This window comes from Entelurus aequoreus, linkage group LG24, assembly GCF_033978785.1.
Source record: "Entelurus aequoreus isolate RoL-2023_Sb linkage group LG24, RoL_Eaeq_v1.1, whole genome shotgun sequence".
Taxonomy (NCBI): domain Eukaryota; kingdom Metazoa; phylum Chordata; class Actinopteri; order Syngnathiformes; family Syngnathidae; genus Entelurus; species Entelurus aequoreus.
Window position 1 is genome coordinate 6849288 of NC_084754.1, and position 14712 is coordinate 6863999.

Consider the following 14712-nt stretch of genomic DNA (forward strand, 5'->3'; position numbering starts at 1 on the left):
TTTCTTTTCATCTGTATTATTATTTTCAGTAAGGTGTCATTACCTCACAGCTCTGTATTTTACATGCACATGATTATTGGATCATGTGCATGTGGGTTGGCCACTCGTTAATTGTCCTTTTATTGGCAGGTTTCATGATGGAGATGGCGTCGTGGGATGGAGGCATATCACGCACTGTGCAGTTCCTTGTGCCAAAGGTGACATGTGCCTGTGTTGTCTCTTTTAACTGTCACACAACCATCTACTCAATGCTGCGGTGTCCAAAGTCATTAATAAAGATTACCAATGAATCAAATTTCATCAGGATTAATCGAAATTAATACCAAGCACCCTGTGATTTGATTAAAAAAAAACTTAGTCATTTGAAAGCACTGTAAAAAATAAAATCGCCATATGTATATATGTATATATATATATATATATATATATATGTATGTGTATATATGTGTATATGTATATATATGTAAATGTCTATATATGTATACATATATGTGTGTATATGTATGTATACATATGTGTGTATATGTTTATGTATACTGTACATTTATATACATATAGATATACGTAGGTATATATATATATATATATGCATGTATGTGTGTATATACAGTATATATATACACATATATATGTATATATATACATATGTATATATATATATATATATATATATATATATATATATATATATATATATATATATATATTAGGGCTGCAACTAACGATTAATTTGATAATCGATTAATCTGTCGATTATTATTTCGATTAATCGATGAATAATCGGATAAAAGAGACAAACTACATTTCTATCCTTTCCAGCATTTTATTTTTAAAAAAACAGCATACTGGCACCATACTTATTTTGATTATTGTTTCTCAGCTGTTTGTAAATGTTGCAGTTTATAAATAAAGATTTATTTAAAAAAAAAAATAAATAAATAAAAAATTTTTAAAGCCTCTGCGCATCCGCATAACATAGATCCAACGAATCGATGACTAAATTAATCGGCAACTATTTTTGTAATCGATTTTAATCGATTTAATCGATTAGTTGTTGCAGCCCTAATATATACATACACATATATATAAATAAATATATACATACATATACTGTATATGTGTGTATATATATATATATATATATATATATATATATATATACTGTATATATATATATAAACACATATATATATATATGTATGTATATACATCGTGTATATAGCAAAATTGCTATATACACAAATTACAAAATTGCAATCTCTTGATCACATGCAGATGCAGTGTAGAAACCATGACTTAAAGTTCCATAAATCCAAGCTTCGTCGTGTAATCACAGCAATGATATAATACAACAAATGTGAACCTGGCAGAAGTAAATCCCTTGTAGTCATTTGCTGTCACAAAAGCTCTGTTAGTTTAACCAAAATGTGTACTAAAGGCGCACCCGGCTTGGCGGCACATACCTTTTTGAATGGAATTGTTTGAAAAGCTCGCCCTGAATCATAGATTAGAGAGCCTTCGTTTGTGTTGTCTGTGTTTACACAGTGTGATAAATGTCAGCTTAGACACTCATCCCCAAACATGTGTGCGAGGCATCAGGATTTAAACGCAGCTGTTCTTACTGCAGTAAATTTACTTTGAAATCCACCTCTATTGTTACGTTTTAACAGAAAACTGTCCCTAGAAGGTTGCGGTGTTTCCACATCATTTGGCTCAAAAACCCACTTGGGCCTGCTTGCCTCATGACGTTTTATTCCGGGGCTTTGCGGAATGTTTATACCTATGGACTGTGAGATTCAGCAGACAGCTGAGCCTAGAGCATGTCGCCTCGTTGACACCAAAAGACGATAAAACCGGCGGCATCAAAAGCTCTGACTGAATCAGCTTCCTGTCAGCTCCCTGCTCGGGCAGCAATGAAAATAGCTGCTCTGAAACAACATTGTTGCATTTAAAGAGGCTATATATATGCTTTGTGTTGGTGTGCGGTGGAGTCTGTGTTTGTGTGCACCATTCAATACTTAACATTCTCCTTTGACTGGTGGCCATGCTTGGCGTGACGCTCAATCCCGTGTGTTGTAGCTAACATAGATCATTCAGCATCCTCTTGACTCCAATTTCACAAGGCTGTTATCACCAATCGCTGAATATGATGATGCAGTTTTGTGTATTACTTAAAAGCGCTTATCAAGAGACATGCTAGTATATTAAAAATGGCATTAGGACAAAGAACCAAACTGCTCTCACCCCCAGAAAAAAGCTGAAGTTGGCCGTGTAGGAAATTTTGGATACTTAAAAAATAACCAGGGAGTTCACCCATGTGCAAAACCTGCCAACGTTGCAGCTTATGAGTCTTAATACATCCAGTATGGTGCAGCTTTACACGCCAAAGTAAAAGTTGTCACTTACAGTCAGTAGCTTAACATTGAGTCAGTTCAGTGTAAACCAGGGGTTCTTTACCATTTTGACCTCTGGGCCCAACTTTTCAGGGCAGCCTGAGGCCCACTCATGCATTAACACTGAATTGGTCATCTTAGTCTTGATTTCAATCATATATAATAATTATATCTAACCTACTTACAGTTTAAAATCCATGTCAAATGATGTGAAACCACGTGTTAATCACAAAGATTATTATCAAGGCTTAAAAAACCCCAAAAACTAATCAATAAAAGTTAAATACTGCAAAAGAATACAATTTACACAGTGCTAAAATTAATACATTCTAACTAAATTAATAATATATATGTTTTTAACTAAACTGTCAATAAATAGAAGTGCAAATGGAAATACAGCTTCACCACTTTAGTCATAATCTTTGCGAATAAACTTCCTTATGAATTTAGCTCCGGACTTTTTCCTGTCTGTTTGAAATTGTCATTACTGCCACAAGTGGTGGAGAGGTGTATTACAACTGATGTGCCGCTGCGGCCTACACTACCGTTCAAAAGTTTGGGGTCACATTGAAATGTCCTTATTTTTGAAGGAAAAGCACTGTACTTTTCAATGAAGATAACTTTAAACTAGTCTTAACTTTAAAGAAATACACTCTATACATTGCTAATGTGGTAAATGACTATTCTAGCTGCAAATGTCGGGTTTTTGGTGCAATATCTACATAGGTGTATAGAGGCCCATTTCCAGCAACTATCACTCCAGTGTTCTAATGGTACAATGTGTTTGCTCATTGGCTCAGAAGGCTAATTGATGATTAGAAAACCCTTGTGCAATCATGTTCACACATCTGAAAACAGTTTAGCTCGTTACAGAAGCTACAAAACTGACCTTCCTTTGAGCAGATTGAGTTTCTGGAGCATCACATTTGTGGGGTCAATTTAACGCTCAAAATGGCCAGAAAAAGAGAACTTTCGTCTGAAACTCGACAGTCTATTCTTGTTCTTAGAAATGAAGGCTATTCCACAAAATAGTTTGGGTGACCCCAAACTTTTGAACGGTAGTGTATATGGACCACAGCTGAGAAACAACAGTTTTGGGCTCGCAGCAGAACAATGGGCCCCAGCCTTATGGTTAAGAAACACTGGTACAAACAAACGGCGACAGGTACTCCTGTCAAAGGCTTCATTCAGTGACCATTTAACGTTAGAGATAGCTTCTTCCTGTCTGTGTGGAATAAACTATAGGCATGGCAAGGTAATTTAAACAGTAGCTTGTAGAATAACAGCACATACAATGGGATCTAATTATGTATATTCCACTTATTATTAACACAACATTAAACCGACTATTACAAATTAATAAATAGTTGATGACAACAACACTAGAATGTATACCCACATGATCAATAAAGATATTACCCTTAGTCTAATATTAATGTGTTTATTAATGATAATGTTTTATTACTGTTGCACTTTTGTACTGTTATTTCCAACAGTAATAAATAACACATCAAAATGTCTAAGGAATGTCTGTGTTTTTATAAATGTTTTCTTGTGAAATTAATCGTGATTATTACTCAGACTATAATCACACTGCACTCTCAAAATCTATTATCGTTGCATCCTCATTTCTCACTGGCCTTGTGTGTGTCTTTGTTGTTGACAGAGTATTTCAGAGGAAATGTTCTACCAGCTGAGCAACATGCTGCCTCAGATCTTCCGCGTCTCGTCCACCCTAACGCTCACGTCAAAGCCCTGATGGGTATCTGCTCCCCACTACAAACTGTACTCAAGGTGCATCCAGTGAGCTTCATGTCTTGACATGTTTATTGTTTTGTTTTTTTATTGAGAATGAAAACAAATTATCACCTACATTGAGGATGTATTAATCCTGCTTGTGAGTGTTGTCTGTAAAGCTGCATATCGTACTGAAAGACGACTGAATGCCAAAGCAGCTGTTGTAATTATCTCAAACCTCCAGGGTGCAGCTTCACACACATACTTTTATGACATCAGCAACCAACCAATTGATGTACTTCGGTTCATTTCCTCAAAGCTGCCTATCTGTAGCTTCCTGCTTGTTTTGAGCCGTGCTATAATGCTGCATTCAATGCCGTGGTAATTCATCCCACTGCAAAGCAGTGTAAATATTATCACTCTGCAAATAAGAGAACAGTGCAACCTTCAAAGTTGAAACCGGTCTAGGACGCCGGTCAAAGAATATAATACAAAACTATTGTTTCTTTAGCAAATAATGTAAGTTAATACTCATTATAATAGTCAGCTTCAAGGTTTTATTAATCTACATTTAAAATACTTGTTGTGGTCTAGATAAGGGGTGGCCATTATGTCGATCGCGAGCTACCGGTCGACCATTGAGGGTGTGTCAGTCGATCGCCAGTCAGGCATTGAAAAAATAGACCTAAAAATTAGCAATCCTCAATCTTCACTAACATGTCAATTTTGTCACTTGATTGACATTCACGGCACCCGAGGGTCTTGTGAGATGACACTGGCTGCCCCGAGATCATTATTAAGAAAAAATGACCGTCAGGAAGGCGAGAAACACTTTTTATTTCAACAGACTCTCGCGCCGCTCCTGCTGTCAAAACTCCAAAGACCGACTGCACAGATCCTGTCTTCACAATAAAAAGCCCTGCTTCATCCTGCCTGCGCTAACAAAATAAGAGTCATAGAAAGCTGCCGTGCACAAGCTAGCAAACTACGGAGTTTGCCGCCAATGTATTTCTTGTAAAGTGTTTAAAAACAAGTGGACAAATAAGATGGCAAAAACCAACCACTTTCATGTGGTATTGGACAGAAAGGAGGACTTTTTTTCTCCTCCACATGAAAATGTGGACGTTATCATCACTACTGTCTGATTCCAATCAATGCAAGTCATCAGAATCAGGTAATACACCAACTTATATTCTTGTCTTCATGAAAGAAAGGAATCTATGTGTTAAACATGCTTGTATTATCATTAAACACCTTTAACTTGTTAACAAAACGTCTCTTTTATAAATAAATAAATATAAATTATATATATGAATGAGGTAGATCCCCTCGACTTGGTCAATTGAAAAGTAGCTCGCCTGCAGAAAACATGTGGGCCCCCCTGGTCTAGATAATATGTATTGGATATGCTTTGGTGGAAATGTTGCATACATTTTGCGCCACAGTCACTCTTATCACTTTTATTTTTAGAGTGTGTATGCAAGATGTTCTATTGTGGAGGTGTTCCCAGATTGCAAAAGAAATGCAGAATTAATGTCACTGCATGTCGCACGTCTGTGTTCATAAGCGAAGGCCACGGTTAGAGGAGCTTCTCCCCCTCTGGCTGAGAGCTTGACTTAACATCTAAATAAGTACGTCCACCTCGTGTTGACGTCTCGATGTAGCCAGACTGCAAAACCCCACGAACAGAGGCATCCAAAACGTTTAAACATTTTTAACAGAGGCATCCAAAACTGTGTGCAAGCTCATGCCAAAATGCATGAACCTTATGATTTGATGTTTAACACGATTATCCAACTTTGTAACAACAACAAATTTCTGTCCGACTGCGACCAAGGATGCCCCAGTGGCCAATCTGCCCGCACTCGGAAGTGCTACAACTAACTTGCCTTGGCGGCGGGCTGGTTTGGAGCGGCTCTACTTTGCTGCTGGGGACAGCGTGGTGGCATTTCCCGCGTTAGCGACTGATCGCTTTTACATGGGGACTGTGGAACTAAAATATTCTGTGCTCCTGGATTCTGTGGGGCACTACTACATCTCAAATGTGGATGCTGTGTGCTGATTGTGCACTCACCTGCTCAGCGCTGTGCGGAGCAGTGCAAATAATATTGAGAGCTTCCGTTTCCTGTGTTGTGCAACTATCATCATCATCCTGCACGGCCGCTGTGCAGTAATCCAGCATGCCTCCTAAAGTTATATCTGATACTAAGCAAAATAAGGACCATGTAAAAGTTAACTTTTACGTTAACAAAACAATGCATTACTACAGCAACAACAAGACAACTTTAAAGGTTTTGTTAAGTTGATATTGGAGTCATCTAACACAGGGTTCCCCAACCTTTTTTCAGCCAGGGACCGGTTTAATGTATGCATTATTTTACCAGACCGGCTTTCCACGTGTGGCAGATAGAAACAGCCCAAAAAAATGAGCATGAAAAATCAACTCATTATAACGCTGAAGTAGTGGGAGCCCTCTTTGTGAAGAGATGGCATACACTAGTGTTTCTTAACCATAGAGCCGGGGCCCAGTGTTGGGCTAAGATCACCCCCTAGAATGTAATATACAGTACAGGCTAGAGTGTCCGCCCTGAGATCGGTAGGTTGTGAGTTCAGACCCCGGCCGAGTCATACCAAAGACTATAAAAATGGGACCCATTACCTCCCTGCTTGGCACTCAGCATCACAGGTTGGAATTGGGGGTTAAATCACCAAAAAGGATTCCCGGGCGTGGGCACCGCTGCTGCTCAATGCTCCCCTCACCTCCCAGGGTGTTTAAGGGTGATGGGTCAGATGCAGAGAAGAATTTTGCAACACCTAGTGTGTGTGTGACAATCATTGGTACTTTAACTTTAACTTTAAAAGATTGGACACACCTTCTCATTCAATGTGTTTTCTTTATTTTCATGACTACCGTATTTTTCAGACTATATGTCGCAGTTTTTTTCATAGTTTGGCCGGGAGTGCGACTTATACTCAGGAGCGACTTATGTGTGAAATTATTAACACATTACCGTAAAATATCAAATAATATTATTTAGCTCATTCACGTAAGAGACTAGACGTATAAGATTTCATGGGATTTAGCGATTAGGAGTGACAGATTGTATAGCATGTTCTATATGTTATAGTTATTTGAATGACTCTTACCATAATATGTTACGTTAACATACCAGGCACGTTCTCAGTTGGTTATTTATGCCTCATATAACGTACACTTATTCAGCCTGTTGTTCATTATTCTTTATTTATTTTAAATTGCCTTTCAAATGTCTATTCTTGGTGTTGGCTTTTATCAAATAAATTTCCCCAAAAAATGCGACTTATACTCCAGTGCGACTTATATATGTTTTTTTCCTTCTTTATTATGCATTTTCGGCCGGTGCGACTTATACTCCGGAGCGACTTATACTCCGAAAAATACGGTATTTACATTGTAGATTGTCACTGAAGGCATCAAAACTATGAATGAACACATGTGGAGTTATGTACTTAACAAAAAAAGGTGAAATAACTGAAAACATGTTTTGTATTCTAGTTTCTTCAAAATAGCCACCCTTTGCTCTGATGACTGCTTTGCACACTCTTGGCATTCTCTCGATGAGCTTCAGGGGTAGTCACCTAAAATGGTTTTTACTTCACAGGTGTCATAGTTTTGATGCCTTCAGTGACAATCTACTATGTAAATAGTCATGAAAATAAAGAAAACACTTTGAATGAGAAGGTATGTCCAAACTTTTGGCCTGTACTGTATGTGTTTTTCAGCTGTGGTCCGTATAGGCAGCAGCGGTACTCAGTTGTAATACAATCTTTCCACCACTCGTGGCAGTATAAAACAAACAGAAGTGTGGCGCTAATGTCATGGAGATACAAGCGCAAAAATTATAACTGTATTGACTAACATTTGCACTTTAATTTTATTGACAGTTCAGTTAAGAAACGTATTAATTAATAATTTAGTTTATTTATTTTAGCACAACATAGTGTGTATGTTTATTTGGTTACTACTTGTTTTTCAAATCCGCCTGACCTAATCCTAAGGTTTATTTGTTACATTGATAATATAATCTTGCATTAACACATACTTGTAAGTCATTTGACAAGGTAGTAAACTGTAAGTAGGTTAGATATAATTATTGAATATAATCAAAATTAAGAGTAAGATTAATAAGTCAGTGTTAATATTGGAGTGGTCCTCTGTCGTGGAAAAGTTGGGTCCGAGGTCAAAAAGTTTAAGAACCCCTGTATATACAATGACCCTGCAGGGCAATGCAAATGGAAATCAGCCTTTGGCTACAATCTGGCACATTAGCATTTTATATGTCCAATAATGTGCATTGTCCCATGTACTATAACAAAGGAGTGGTAGTATACATCTATTAACAAGCTTATTGGTGTGTTTAGTGGGACAGGTGAAAGTTAAGTTGGAAAAAATGTCGTAGTTTATAAATTAATTCATGTTTCTGTGCGGCCCAGTAACAAATGCGTCACGGACCGGTACCTGTCTCCGGACCGGTGGTTGGGGACCACTGATCCATCTAACACAAGATTGGACACACTAGCTAGAGAACTTCAAGAAGTCAAAACCAGCCTTAAGTTGGCTCAAAAGGAAGTGAATGACATTAAAGTGAACATGGAAAACTTGCTGATAACCATAACTCCTAACAGGCTGAAATAATGAAAATGTGTGACAGTTTTCTCTCTGTTACTGACAAAATAAAATACCTCGGAGATCAGACTCAACTAAATAATTTGGTGTTTGATGGTATCAAGGAGCCGCCTGACGATACCATACCTGAGAGGAAGAATAAAAGTGTTCTATCTGAGAAACTTAATCGACAACGAGAAATATAAATTGAGCCGGTGTACCAGACTGGGAAACAAAGGGAAGATGGTGATGATTAGACCAAGATCTATAATGGTGAAGATTCAGAAGTTCAAGGACAAACTGGAAGTCTTGTGCAAAGCTAAATATCTTAAAGAAACTCGGATCTCTATCAGTGAGGACTACACTGATGCTGTTTGTTTAAAAAGAAAAGAGAGCCGTGAGAGAGCGTGGTGACATCGCCTTTTTTAAAGCGTGATAAACTCATCAGTCACTCCGAAAATCCACAGACACTTAACCTGTATGACTTGTGCAGACTGAGTACACATTTAACTACTGCTCCTATTCTGGACACAAAACAAACAAAAAGTGACCTTGACTTGCCTTGAATTTTTTTTTGCCAATTGCTAATTTACATATATGTAGTTTGCCTTTTAAAGTTCAGGGTCTGTCCAACTTATTCAACACTAACAATTTTAATATTATGGCTTGAGACTCATTTAGACAGTTCTATTAGTGATTCTGAGATATCTTTAACTGGCTGCAATGTTTTTAGAAAGGATAGAAAAAGGTAGAGAGGAGGAGTAGCTATCTATGTGTAAAACTATATCCCTGCTAACATCAGGCATGGTTTTTATCCGTTGAAATGCTTTGGCTTCAAATTCAACTACCTCACATAAAAGCAATTATTGTTGGCTGTTGTTGTTATAGTCCCCCAAGCTCCACTGTACAATACACTATATTGCCAAAAGTATTTGGCCACCCATCCAAATGATCAGAATCAGGTGTTCTAATCACTTGGCCCGGCCACAGGTGTATAAAATCAGGCACTTAGGCATGGAGAGTATTTCTACAAACATCATCAGTGATTTCCAGCGTGGAACTGTCAGAGGATGCCACCTGTGCAACAAATCCAGTTGTGAAATTTCCTCCCTCCAAAGTCAACTGTCGGCTTTGTTATAAGAAAATGGAAAGAGTTTGGGAACAACAGCAACTCAGCCACAAAGTGGTAGGCCATGTAAACTGACTGAATCACACTTTTCCATCTGGCAATCTGATGGACCAGTCTGGGTTTGGAGGTTGCCAGGAGAACGGCACATTTCGGACTGCATGTGCTGAGTGTGAAATTTGGTGGAGGAGGAATTAGGGTGTGGGGTTGTTTTTCTGGAGTTGGGCTTGGCCCTTTAGTTACAGTGAAATGAACTTTGAATGCTCCAGGATACCAAAACATTTTGGACAATTCCATGCTCCCAACGTTGTGGGAACAGTTTGGAGCTGGCCCCTTCCTCTTCCAACATGACTGTGCACCAGTGCACAAAGCAAGGTATATAAACACATGGATGACAGAGTCTAGTGGGGATGAACTTGACTGGCCTGCACAGAGTCCTGACCTGAACCCGATAGAACACCTTTTGGGATGAATTAGAACGGAGACTGAGAGCCAGGTCTTCTCGACGAACATCAGTGTGTGACCTCACCAATGCACTTTTGGAAGAATGGTCGAAAATGCCTATAAACACACTCCGCAACCTTGTGGACAGCCTTCCCAGAAGAGTAGAAGCTGTAATAGCTGCAAAAGGTGGACTGACATCATATTGAACACTATGGTTTAGGAATAGGATGGCACTTCAAGTTCATATGTGAGTCAAGGCAGGTGGCCAAATACTTTTGGCAATAAAGTGTATATGTTCTATGCTTACGAACGTGACTGACAGAGAAACATACCTATTGGGCGATTTGAACATTGATTGGTTGCCTTAAAAGAAAGGATAGTCACTACTCTGAACATATGTCATTTGTCTCAAATTATCGATGCACCTATCTACTAGAATTACTTTCAACACAGAAGGATTTTCTAAGTCTTGCATTGGTCATATTTACTAATGGTGTGGGACCTTTTTTCCAGAACTACATCTATTCCCGTTAGCATTAGTGGTCATAATGTGATGGCCTTGGTTAGAAGAGTGAGAGTACCTAAGACTGGGCCTAAAATTGTCTCATACATACACTACCGTTCAAAAGTTTGGGGTCACATTGAAATGTCCTTATTTTTGAAGGAAAAGCACTGTACTTTTCAATGAAGATAACTTTAAACTAGTCTTAACTTTAAAGAAATACACTCTATACATTGCTAATGTGGAAAATGACTATTCCAGCTGCAAATGTCTGCTTTTTGGTGCAATATCTACATAGGTGTATAGAGGCCCATTTCCAGCAACTATCACTCCAGTGTTCTAATGGTACAATGTGTTTGCTCATTGGCTCAGAAGGCTAATTGATGATTAGAAAACCCTTGTGCAATCATGGTCACACATCTGAAAACAGTTTAGCTCGTTACAGAAGCTACAAAACTGACCTTCCTTTGAGCAGATTGAGTTTCTGGAGCATCACATTTGTGGGGTCAATTAAACGCTCAAAATGGCCAGAAAAAGAGAACTTTCATCTGAAACTCGACAGTCTATTCTTGTTCTTAGAAATGAAGGCTATTCCACAAAATTGTTTGGTTGACCCCAAACTTTTGAACGGTAGTGTAGATCTTATAAATCTTTTGTCCAGGAAGGTTTATCCCTGAAATGAAGGCACTAAATTGGGATATATTCCCGTTAGCATTAGTGGTCATAATGTAATGGCCTTGGTTAGAAGAGTGAGAGTACCTAAGACTGGGCCTAAAATTGTCTTATACATAGATCTTATAAATCTTTTGTCCAGGAAGGTTTATCCCTGAGATGAAGGCACTAAATTGGGATATTATTCATCCAGAAAAACAGACCAATAATGCTCTAATTGTGTTTGTAGAAATGCCTCAGAAAGTCGCCGATAAACCTGCACCCCTAAAGAAAAAGACCACAGCACCTTGGCTTGATTCACAACTAAAATTGTTTATGGCAGAAAGGGTGATGAATCAAAGCAAGCTGCTGTAAATTCTGCCGATCCAGGTTTGTGGAGAAAATACCGTAAAACTCAGAAATAAGGTGACTAAAATGAACAAGCCGAAGAAAAAAGTATATTACTCAAATCAAATCCACAATGGGAAGAGTAATGGAAAGAAACTCAAAAATAATGAACTTTCCTTTATTGAAATCGATGACACGTTTTTAACTAAGCCTGGTGATATTACTGACTATTTAAAAAAAATGTTTTGAGTAATTTATATTCAAAAATAAATAAAACAATCTCTCCGATGAATGGACAACTTAAGCGTGCTAACCTTTTGTTGTAATAAATCAATAAAACTGATATATAAACATATTAGTAAAGCAAAAAATTGCAACTTCGCCTTTTGTCCAATATTTCTACATGATGGGAGAAAACTCTTGGACACTGTGGAAAAATAACAAGCAGTTCTTGGAAAAATAGCCAAAGTGATACTCGTACCCAAAAATATCAAGACTTCTTGTTATTAGCCTTCTGTAGTGCCAATAGTAGACCAGTTAGTATTTTACCTGTTCATGGGAAAACTTGTGTTTTTTCTCAAATGTTCAACTATTTCTCCCATTTTAATCTTGGGTTTGAGTTTCAGCCTGCCTACAAAGATGCTCACTCTACATCTACAGCACTTGTACATATGACCAATGAGAAAAAACATGTTGGCGATGTCTTACAAGATTTTAGTGCAGAGTTCGATGTTCTAGATCACGGCTTACTGTTGAGAAATCGTTCTGCTTATGGTTTTAAGTATTGTGCAATTAGTTGGATGGGCCTATTTACTATTAGGTGTCAATCTGTGTATTTTAATGGTAACTTTTCTAATGTAAGGAGATTAGACTGCGGAGTTACCCAAAGTATCTGCCTTGGTCCTCTGCTCTTTTCTATTTTTACTAATGATTTTTTTTTTTAAAGTTAAAAGATCATCAATAACTACGTATACAGATGACTCTACACTACATGCACCCTCAAATAACATAAGTATTTTAAACAATGTCCTTTTTGTCTTTTTGGTTTTACTTTGCAAACAAAATGGAGTGAGTGCTTTCTATATAGGGGAAAGACTCATGTTGAAAAAGGCCATAGCTCTCTCTCTCACATATTTATATATGTATAAATATAGTACAGGCCAAAAGTTTGGACACACCTTCTCATTCAATGCGTTTTCCTTATTTTCATGACTATTTACATTGTAGATTGTCACTGAAGGCATCAAAACTATGAATGAACACATTATGTACTTAACAAAAAAAAGGTGAAATAACTGAAAACATGTTTTCATATTCTAGTTTATTCAAAATAGCCACTCTTTGCTCTGATTACATTTTTGCACACTCTTGGCATTCTCTCGATGAGCTTCAAGAGGTAGTCGCCTGAAATGGTTTTCACTTCACAGGTGTGCTTGAAGCTCATCTAGAGAATGCAAAGAGTGTGCCAAACAGTAATCGGAGCAAAGGGAAGCTATTTTGAAGAAACTGGAATAAAAAACATGTTTTCAGTTATTTCATCTTTTTTTTTAAGTACATAACTCCACATGTGTTCATTCCTAGTTTTGATGCTTTCAGTGACAATCTACAATGTAAATAGTCATGAAAATAAGGAAAAACGCATTGAATGAGGAGAAGGGGTGTCCAAACTTTTGGCCTGTACTGTATTTTTGGAATTATTATTATTATTATTATTTTTTATATCGGACTCTCTAAAAGTCTATTCACTGTATTTGTCGCCAGTCACTTTATGAAAAAGAGTTTGATTACTTGCTAAATAGAAGTCACTAAACTAACGCTAACTTTAAGTTGACAACACGAATCCCCCCCCCCCTGCTCTGTCTTCCTATTCTCTGGCAGACCATCTGCGTTATAATGTGTTTATGGCGAGCCACAAGTAAGTGAATAAATTATATAGAAAAGTGCAAATCTCCCAATCCTTTTAAAACATCCTGAATACAGACGGTGATGCGGAGGAAAATGAATCATCTACACCTGACATCCACTGTAATGATACCAAGTACAGGAGCGTATCTAGTCGATTCTATTATGATTATATAGATATTTTTTAGCATCACAAAATCTTCCTTCATTTTGTTATTTATTTATATTATGTTTATAAAATCAGGAAATGTGTCCCTGGACTCATGAGGACTTTGAATATGACCAATGTATGATCCTGTAACGTCTTGGTATCAGATTGATACCTAAATTTGTGGTGTCATCCAAAACTAATGTAAAGTATCAAATAGAAGAATAAGTGATTATTACATTTTAACAGAAGTGTAGATAGAACATGTTAAAAGAAAAAGTAAGCAGATATTAACAGTAAATAAACAAGTAGATTAATAATTCATTTTCTACCACTTGTCCTTAATAATGTTGACAAAATAATAGAATGATAAATGACACAATATGTTACTGCATACGTCAGCAGCTAAATTAGGAGCCTTTGTTTGTTTACTCACTACTAAAAGACAAGTTGTCTTGTATGTTCACTATTTTATTTAAGGACAAACTTGCAATAAGAAACATACACTACCGTTCAAAAGTTTCGGGTCACCCAAACAATTTTGTGGAATATCCTTCATTTCTAAGAACAACAATAGACTATCGAGTTTCAGATGAAAGTTCTCTTTTTCTGGCCATTTTGAGCGTTTAGTTGACCCCACAAATGTGATGCTCCAGAAACTCAATCTGCTCAAAGGAAGGTCAGTTTTGTAGCTTCTGTAACGAGCTAAACTGTTTTCAGATGTGTGAACATGATTGCACAAGGGTTTTCTAATCATCATTTAGCCTTCTGAGCCAATGAGCAAACACATTGTACCATTAGAACACTGGAGTGATA

At 37.3% G+C, this 14712-nt stretch overlaps 1 protein-coding gene across 4 annotated transcripts in view; it reads left to right on the forward strand.

Annotated features, from left to right (window-relative positions):
- Window positions 1–14712, forward strand: part of LOC133641588 (protein C12orf4 homolog) — a 111051-nt gene that overhangs the window by 27011 nt on the left and 69328 nt on the right. For 2 of the 4 annotated variants that reach the window (XM_062035424.1, XM_062035422.1), the window contains exons 13-14: window positions 130–197; window positions 4060–4743. In XM_062035424.1, coding sequence (XP_061891408.1) covers window positions 130–197; window positions 4060–4152 — 161 coding nt within the window. In that variant the 3' untranslated portion in view covers window positions 4153–4743. Of the gene's footprint in view, window positions 1–129; window positions 198–4059; window positions 4744–14712 lie in introns of those variants that run through there. The other 2 variants (XM_062035423.1, XM_062035421.1) reach the window with 2 other exon arrangements.